At 39.1% G+C, this 9456-nt stretch overlaps 1 protein-coding gene across 3 annotated transcripts; it reads left to right on the top strand.

Moving 5' to 3' along the window:
• The first annotated feature begins 3273 nt into the window (after nucleotides 1-3273).
• LOC143877615 (pentatricopeptide (PPR) repeat-containing protein) lies at nucleotides 3274-9414 on the top strand. 3 transcript variants are annotated; one of them, XM_077379764.1, is made up of 4 exons: nucleotides 3274-4202; nucleotides 4742-6368; nucleotides 7980-8714; nucleotides 9044-9414. In XM_077379764.1, exons 1-2 carry the CDS (start codon nucleotides 3377-3379, stop codon nucleotides 6355-6357), a joined length of 2442 nt encoding a protein of 813 aa, XP_077235879.1. In that variant the 5' UTR covers nucleotides 3274-3376; the 3' UTR covers nucleotides 6358-6368; nucleotides 7980-8714; nucleotides 9044-9414. The 3 variants fall into 3 exon arrangements, with proteins under 3 accessions (XP_077235879.1, XP_077235878.1, XP_077235880.1); XM_077379763.1 differs by having other exon boundaries at nucleotides 4742-6372; XM_077379765.1 differs by having other exon boundaries at nucleotides 4742-6372; nucleotides 9041-9414.
• The last annotated feature ends 42 nt before the right edge of the window (nucleotides 9415-9456 follow it).

The following is a 9456-nucleotide window of genomic DNA, read 5'->3' as shown; positions in this document are numbered from 1 at the left end:
CCAGCCTGGTTTGGGACCGGTTTAAAAGGCCTTGCCTAATCCGTTCCATCAGCTCTAGAGCTTTGGGCATATTGGTAAGGTACTTAAATCTCTGACCGGGAAGTTGAAGAACAAAGCATTAACCAATTGAGCTAGAGGCCCAATCCGAACTATAATAACCATTGACAGCTCTTTAAATAATAAACACAAAATGCCTTTCTGCGATGGTTCCTAGCAAATCAGTACCCTAAATGCTACACTTCTTAGAAATGGCACCCCTCTGAGTTGATAATGCCTATGTTTCACCTGTCTAGTTAAACTCAATTGTCTGCCACAACTTCCAAGTAAATTCAGGACTTCTTACCCGTTTTCAAATGACACGTGAGTAGTTAGCAAAATGTGATATGGCAAAAAAAAAAGGGACGGGAAAAAATCAGGTTTAATATGGTATTGCCGTATTAGTTCAAAAAATGTAGTAAAAAAAATGGAAACCCCAAAAAAAAGGTCCAATAAATAAAATGAGTTTAATGTGTTTTGGTTTTTAAAAAAAAATTAAAAATGGGAAGAAAAATTGATAGAAAGGAAGCTCAAGAATGAACAATAAGAAACAAAATCAACAATTAACATTCCCTTTAAGACTTTAACATTAAGAAACAAGGTGAACAATTAACCTAAAATGCCCTAAAAACATGTTAGGGCAGAGTTAAGACTCTTCAATAAAAGTATAAAACACAATTTTTTCTCACTTAAATGTTTTAAAAGGCATATACAGAAGAGGCTCAAAACATTTTTTATTTTTTTTTCAAAGCAAAACACAGTATAAAATGGTGTTTTTTCTCATTTTCATATGTCGTGACAATGAGAAAAACGTACATGTGACCAAGGTTTTAAATTTCGACCGAATTTCAAAATTTTGGATTTCGGTCAACACCGAAACCGATATTTCCGAAACATACCAAACTTCGGGAGAAAAATCCGTAGTTTCGATTACTTCTACCAAATTTCAACCGAAATTTCGGTTTCAGTGAACCCCGAAATTATAGCCAAAACCGAAATTTAAAACCTTGCATGTGATGTGATGACCGGGTGTGCTTGCGTATTTTAAAAAGGAGAAGTGATATATTTGCTTCCTTTTATTCCCTGGCCAGCCTCCTCTACTATATTTATGACTCCCCTTTTTGACGCAGGGCAAATGGGGAAAGTGAACTGAAAATTTTTAGATCTAGATCTGAAATCTACAATGTGTAGAAATGTTCATGAAAAGTGGGCTGATTTGCAAGAAATTTAGGGTTAGGGATATCTAAAATAGGGTTCTGGAAATTTATTCTCTCAACAAACTACGAATCGAAAGCAAGATCTATAATCAGAAATTAAAGACTCAAATAGAAATTCATAGAGAAAATTGGATAGAAATTCCATGATAGGAAAAGGAAATTACAAATTCCATGTGATCTTGCACTCGACAAGATTTTTCTACATGAAGGTGTCGGATCTTGCACTCGACAAGATGAACCGACGATCCGAAGAGGAAATGCACATCACTCCATGACAGTGCAAATCCCTAATAGGTGAAACCTCCATCTCCTCTCTTGGAACACCTTCAAGCCCCCTACAAACTCTAAAATCTCCAAAAATTACATTTTCAAAAGCTCCCTAAAACTCTACCCAAGCCCCCTATTTTTAGACATTTCAGCCCCTTTAAGTGGTCCACACATTAGTGATCCACACACTTACACATGCCTCGCTCACATATTTTCACTTGTAAATACAAAATTAAACACATCCGCCACCACCAAACCACATCACAACTTACATGCCCAAGCCAGATTATGGGTTCTTCGTCTCTAATTCTCTAAACCATGCTAGCCAATCTTGGCCCTTGATCAACGATCACGCTACATCAAGGCTTGACCAGATCTACATCACTTTTACACCACAAGTGAATGTCCCAAGTATGCAAAAGTGATGAATATATCATTACGTTTTTTTTAAAAAATATTTATAATAGGGCCCACCTTTTCCGAAGATCTAAACCACTCATTTAGTATGCCGGTCAAAAAAAAAAAAAAAAAAAAAAAACTTCTCCAAAGAATGATCCAAACTGTAGCACATTAGGGCCAACCTATTGAGGTTGGGGCAGCCCAAATGAATGACTTGGATCTTTGAACAATGTGGGCACCACTACACTTTTGAAAAATGCTCTTTGTATAAAAACTACTATACGTGTGCTCATGTAATTCTTTCCTTTTCTTTACATATTTTTAGGGAAATGATATATCCGCCCCTTTTGAGTTTTGATCACCCGGAACACCCCTATCAGTGTATCAATCACTAAAGAGGGGTTGTTGTACTTATGTCATAAGAATTCAATGCCTCCTGATTGCCACAAACACTGATAGGGGGTGTTCCTGATGATCAAAAGGGGCAGATATATCACTTCCCTATTTATTTATTTATTATTATTATTATTATTATTATTTTATGGGTAAGCTGGGGTTAGGCAGGACCCTGACCAGATGCATTGATAAAAATGGAGAATTACATGAAGCTCAAAAAGAAAAAAAGAAGATAAACAGCCTCAAGAAGAGGAGGCACCAAGGCAAGCCTTAAAACAAAATAAACAACCCCAACTGTAGAGGCCAAACACAAAGCTCAAAACCGAAAAAACGATATCCCAGCTCAAATCAAACAAAGAGAATGATCCTGCTTATGAATTCTTGGGCATGAAAGGGAGCCTGCAAGAAGTGGAAGCTAGGAAGAGAAGGGGGTTCTTAGTCTTTCTTTTTTGAACCGGTTGCCATGATCTTTGATCCTCAGTCATGCCTGAACATTCTTTCCACCCGGATAGAGGAATATCTTCAAGGCTGGAAGAGGGATGCTGATTTCACAGTCAATTTCTTTAGCAGTATCACTTCCCTATTTTTAACCCTTGAAATTAGCATTGCATCTCGTATCTATTTTTGGGAATTAGGGTTGAGCTTTTACCGTAAAATGGAATAGTTCGGGTAAATTCCAATTCATCCTATACCAGAAGATCCACAATTCAAATTGCATCCCTACTTGAAATCCCATGTATCATTTTCGTTCCTAACAAACAGGGTACAACATTTACAAGACCCTGTTTGTTTTGGGGGAGATGATAAATTCGCACCCCCTGCAGGATGATTCGCACACTTGGAAGGTGAACTGACGTCAAAAAGCGTCAGACTTTAACGCTTTTTGACGTCAATTCATGCTACGGTGGTGTGTCTCATCCTACAGTGCGAGCGAATTTATCCATCAGTGTGCCAAAAATCAGAAAGTCACGATACGTGAAACGCAACGATTCGAATTTATCAGGGTTTTTGCTGCTTAAATCCCCAGTTTACACTCCAACAGTCAAAAATTCAAACCAGTCATGGCCACCAAACTCAGAAATACCCTAAAAAAACCTAAAATTCCCTTCCCATCCCCTCCTTGCAGATCCTTCAGCTCCGACCTCTCGCCCGAAAATCTCCACAACCTCCAACAAGGACGAAAAGACACAGAACAAAAAGAAAACGATCTCATCAAAGAACAGAGACAAGAGCAGATGAGAAAGCTCCGAATCCTCCTCCAAAAAGGTCGCTCAGATTCCGCCAAAACCCTAATTAAATCTCTCGCTCTCTCCAAAACACTCTTCCCTTCTCCCTCTACTCTCTACCGTTCTCTCTCACTCTCCTCTCCATCCACCAAAATATCAGCCGTCGATCTCCTCCTCCTCGCATACACCGATCTCAAATCCCCAATCCACGCCATTGAAATCTTATCCCTCATGAAGGAAGACAACATATTCCCTTCTCTCCACACCTTCAATCTCCTTCTTGAGTCCTTAATTTCATCTTCCAAATACCGAGAAACCCTACACCTCTTTTCTGAGGTTCAAACAAACTTAAGACTCGATACTTTCGCCTACAACAAGGCCGTCCAGTCCGCGGTTAAATTGGGGGATTTGAACAAGGCAATTGGGTTCAAGGAATTGATGGAGAGTCGTGGGAGGAGGCCTGATTCGTTCACGTATAATGTCGTTATTGGAGGGCTTTGTAAGGAGAAGCGGGTGGTTGATGCGAGGAAGATGTTCGATGAAATGCTTGAGAGAAGAATTGCGCCGAATCGGGTTACTTACAATACAATGATTGATGGGTATTGCAAGGTGGGGGAGGTGGACAAAGGTTTTAGGGTTCTAGACCAAATGCGGTTGGCAGGTATGAAACTACCAAGTACTCCAAAAGTTTAAGCTGTTAGAGTTAGGCCTTGTTTGTTTTGGATTTTGTGAACCAGTTGCGAGTCAAAAATGTATTATTGGAGTCAAAATTAGTAATAGCATGGCACTTCGAGTTCGGTATGAGCAATCTATTATTGTTTTTTTTTATGACATAACATGAGATTATGTATCGAGATAGTAGTATGAAACAAAGGTTATTTATGATTTGAGTCAGATAATCAGTTTTGGACTCACTATCTGTTGTCAAAATCCAAAACAAACAGGCTCTTAGTGTTATTTAATCATTTATACTTCAATACTCCCCCCTCACGTGTGGCCCCTCTTTTTTTTCTTTTTCTCTTTTTTTTTTTGTTTGGCGGGTAGACCTTGCACTTGATTTTAATATCAAATAGTTGTTGGGTTTTGAACCCAGGACCTACCGCGAGGCAATGGCTCTGATATCATATGAAACAACCAATTACTCAAAAAGTTTAAGCTGTTAGAGTTGGTGTTGTTCAATCATTTATACTTCAATTGCAGGCGTGGCTCCCAATCTCGTCACGTACAATTCGCTGATCACGGGGCTCTGCAGGGCCCGACGGATGGATGAGGCGAAGGGCGTGTTGGAAGAGATGGAGGCTGATGGGTTTGTTCCTGATGGGTTTACTTACAGCTCTCTGTTTGACGCACATTCGAAGTGTGGGGATGCGGCGGCTTCACTTGCTATTTTTGAAGAGAGTGTTAGGAAGGATATTTGGGTTGGGGATTACACATGTAGTATTCTCTTGAATGGGCTTTGTAAGGAAGGGAAGGTGTCGGCGGCGGAAGAGGTTCTTAAGAAGATGGTGGAGAAGGGTCTGGTTCCTACGGTTTTAATCTATAACACGATTATCGATGGGTATTGTCGGATAGGTGATATGAATAGCGCTCTCGAGGTCGTTAAACAGATGGAAATCAGTGGGGTGAAACCATGTTGTATCACTTACAATTCGTTGATAAACGGGTTTTGTAAGGTGAAGGAGATGGATAAGGCAGAGGAGTTGGTGAGGGACATGGAGAAGAAGGGAATACCACCAAATGTTGAGACATATAACACCCTGATTGATGGGCATGGACGTATTTGTGGGTTCGAACGGTGTTTTCAGATTTTTGAGGAAATGAAAGAGAAGGGGATTGATCCCAATGTCGTGAGTTATGGTTCTCTTATAAATGGTTTATGCAAGAATGGTAAGCTTGCAGAGGCTGAAATTCTTCTCAGTGATATGGTGGTGAGAGGAATTCGGCCCAACATACAGATCTACAACATTCTTATTGATGGTCACTATAAATTGGGTAAGTTGCGAGATGCTGTCAGGTTGTTCGAGGAGATGGTGGGGAAAATGATTTCTCCAAATATGATAACATACAATACTATGATAAATGGTCTGTCCAAAGAAGGGAGGTTGTCAGAAGCCGAAGAATTGGCTCGCAGGGCAACGAGTGAAGGTTTGAGTCCTGATGTGATCACATACAACTCTCTGATCACAGGGTTTTCCAATCTCGGCAATACCCAGAAAGCTTTTCAGCTATACCAAGAGATGGGAAAGTTGGGTATCAAACCTACATTATTTACATATCACGCACTAATGAGCAGGGTTGTCGAGGAAAGAGGGGTTCAAGTAGTAGATGAGCTGTACAAAGAAATGCTAGAGAAGAATCTTCTTCCAGATCGGGTTATCTATAATGCATTGATCCGATGTCATGCCAATTTTGGAGATGTCCGAAAGGCATTTTATCTACACCGAGAGATGATAGAGCGGGGAACGGCAACTGATGAGATGACCTATACAAGTTTGGTTATGGGTCACTGTAGAGAAGGGAAGTTGAGAGAAGCAGACGATCTCTTTGTTGATATGAAGGTGAAGGGATTGGTTCCTAGCACTGTTACTTATAGTGTGCTGATTGACGGTCACTGCAAGTTGAATGATTATGATGGAGCATATGAATTTTACAGGGAAATGGTTAAGAAGGGTTTCTTTCCCGGTGTTTATACTTGCAATGAACTGTTAAATGGCCTCAGAATCGAGGGTAAGTTAGAAGAGGCTGAGATTCTCTTCTATGAAATGAGGGAAAATGGGGCAATGAAGCTACATTCAGTTCCAGTCTCCCATTGTTAAGAAGTTACAGGGTAGGTATGTTCTTCTCTCCTTGCGTATATAGTGTTAATAAATCTAGTGATACGCCAAAGGAACAGGTATGCTATTTGAGATACCATTTTATTTGGTCATTCGTTGAAAGAACACATGCAATTTATTTATTTTCATGCATCTAATGTATATCTCTTTATAGTTTTATATTCTGCAAGATTCTGTGGGGCATATTTCTTTGAGTTGCTTGTAATTTTAGGTATTTAACCCTTTCTTATTTGCCGACTGCAATCATGACTCTTAACATCAGTTTCTCAATCTAAAATGTGCGTGTGCCCACTCTTAATATCATGGGTCACTTCTTGATCAGTTAAACTTGCCTGACAAGTTGCAGAAATGGGCACCTGTTGCAGTAGCACTATGACAGTTACATTGGGCAAACCCCAGGTTTCAGTATAAATGGATACTATATCTTAGGAGCTAGCAACACTTATGTAGGGCATGGTGAGGAGAGGGTAGGACAAGCCTGAAAAACAAGGAAACAAAAGTCCACCCAAAATATGATTTAATTTATCCTTGTTTTTTAGCCACTTCTCACCCTCTGCTCATTCATGACCTATCAAGTCTCTCCTCCCACCCTTCCTGACCCTCTCTCACCACTTGAGAAACTAATTTATCATGAAAAAAAAAAAAATCATTGTTGCCAAACATGGAGCTGTTTGGTTTCTCTTAACATTGAATCCCAACTTCTTGCAATTCTAAAGAAGCTATTAAGATTAGCATACTTGGCATCATACATTTGGCGCTATAAGCCAATAGAATGTCTCAATAAAATAAAATACAAAGGATGCAAGTTCAAGCCGACCCTATAATGTATTCGAATTTTGTATAAGATAGGTTTGTCACGACCTCTATGCTGCAAACATGTGTATTATGTCATTGCTTTTATGCCATTAAAAAAAAATTAATTGTTTTTATCGACACTATGAAAGCTTTCCTATTTTTCTCAACTCTTTTTAATGTGCTTGGAATACCATGAAGTTGGCACCGTGAAAGCCTTCCTTTTTTTTCTTGACTCTTTTTAATGTGCTTGGAATACCATGAAGTTGGCACTGTGGAAGCCTTCCTATTTTTTCTTTACTCTTTTTAATGTGCTTGGAATATGATGAAGCAATTCATGATTCAACTTGAATTTTATTTCACATAAAATCAAAATAAATCATTGCAGACTTGCAGTCGCTCAAAACTAGGTAGGATTCTGTGATTGTTATTGAAGTTGGGTTTACTGATATAGTAAAGTACTAAAGTTTACCCCACCCCACGCTCCAATGGGAAGAAGATTAGTTTGTACTATACATGAAGGGTCATGAAGTGGAATCACATGATACTAGAATTTATTTATTTCCTATTTCTATTTGATGTGCATGCTCTATATCTTTCATATACTAAATAGGAATGGCAGGGAATGATATGAATTGTTCAGATTTAACATGGAGTGCTACAATATGGATGTTTCATTCACATCTTACGTTTCCTCTTCTTAGTTTTTTTTATTAATTTTATGATATTTGTAATAGATGTTACAAACTTACAATCAATGAGTCAATTTTGCAATTCAGTTTGATCCATTCTTTGATCTGATTGGTATTTAGGAACATGCTGGATAGACTGAGAAGATGATGACCCAATGCCTCCATAGAATTCAGGGGAAGAATCTCTGAGGGAAGAACTTAAAGAAGAGTCCTTCTAGGGAAACCAAGGCTATGACCGAGATTCGGACCCTACAATCCCTGCTCGCCATCTGGCTATGGAAAACAGTCCAGCAATTCACGCTGTTTTCATTTTTATGTTTGAGCTTGGATTTAAATATAAAAACAAAATCGAAAATCAGGAAGCTGATTCTTCCTAACCACGTGGCACATGCTAATTGTTGGTTTCTCCCTTGGTCTTGATCTCGATTCCCCCGTCATTTTCCCTTTACTGTCCCCTGCACTGGGTTGGCTAGGCCCTTCCAAAGAGTGAGGTATTCAGCATTGAAGCAACTTCCACTGGCTCAGTGGATATCTGTTGCAGCCACAAATTCCCCATTCAATTCCAGATCATCTACCTCCAGCTTGATTCATATCACTCCACATTGCTCCATAAAATTTAAATTTCACCATCCAAGAGCCTGTGGACCCCAAGAAACAGGGATCCGTTATGACTGGAGATTGGACAGTGAATTGATTGCAGCTCCTTGGATCAGGAAGATCCAAAATGTCTGGGAAGTGATGATCTGCGCTACTGCACTGTTGAATTTTTTTTCTTTCTCAAGATGCAATGTGAGGTTTAAGATCATGTTTCCAAGTTATTGAGATCTTAATTAGCTGATTCAGGCGTGCAGTTGTGTAAGTTTTTACTAGGCATGACTTACTTACAAATCTTAGGCCCTGTTTGTTTGAGATTGTGCCAACCGATTGTGCAACCCAAACCTATTATTGGACTCCAATAATAGGTTTGGGGTGCACAATCGGTTGGCACAATCTTAAACAAACTGGGCCTTAGTAGCTTACTTTTTTTTATTTCATGCTGTCAATTATGGGTGGGTACTCGCATTTGCAGAAATCTTGTACTCGGGGTTCTGATTTTGTTTTTGTAATCTCATGAATCTTCTATGATCAATTCCTTAATAAAGTAGCTTATTTTCTACTCTTTTTTTTGCCTCTCTCATAAGCAGGCGTCTTCGAAAAAATGGAGAAAGATGCTTCTTGAAGGAAGCAACCAACAAAAGGAACAAGAAAGTAAGAGGAAGATGTTATAGGCTCTGTGGATTCAGTCACCTGTTCATCTCCGACTAGATGGATATACATAATTTCGAATGCTGACTTCCCTAGAGGTACGAATCTTCTAAAGACCATCTCCTATTTGGGGACAAAAACCGTTGAAAGACGGAACAAGTGAAGTTTGTTAATTGGCTTCCTCTCTCCCATCCCATGTTCTAAAGATGTTCTCTAGTTGGATTGTCGCCCACTGCAATTGTGAATGTATATACAAGGTTCTAAAAATTCTTGTTTCTTTTGCATTTTTTTAAGTAGAGTTTTTATGAAATGTTCGTGAATAATTGAATTATTAGCAGATTTCTAGGAAAAA

The sequence above is a fragment of the Tasmannia lanceolata genome, unplaced genomic scaffold, assembly GCF_043159265.1.
Source record: "Tasmannia lanceolata isolate RefF3 unplaced genomic scaffold, GAP_Taslan_0.1 ptg000005l, whole genome shotgun sequence".
NCBI classification, from domain to species: Eukaryota; Viridiplantae; Streptophyta; class Magnoliopsida; order Canellales; family Winteraceae; genus Tasmannia; species Tasmannia lanceolata.
The sequence above is the reverse complement of the archived record's forward strand: the minus strand, read 5'-3'. Positions and strand labels throughout refer to the sequence as shown.

Coding starts and splice junctions, on each gene's coding strand:
- LOC143877615 (XM_077379764.1), top strand. CDS start 3,377: ATGGCCACCAAACTCAGAAATACCCTAAAAAAACCTAAAATTCCCTTC. Junction 4,203..4,741: donor AGACCAAATGCGGTTGGCAG/GTATGAAACTAC, acceptor CTTCAATTGCAG/GCGTGGCTCCCAATCTCGTC.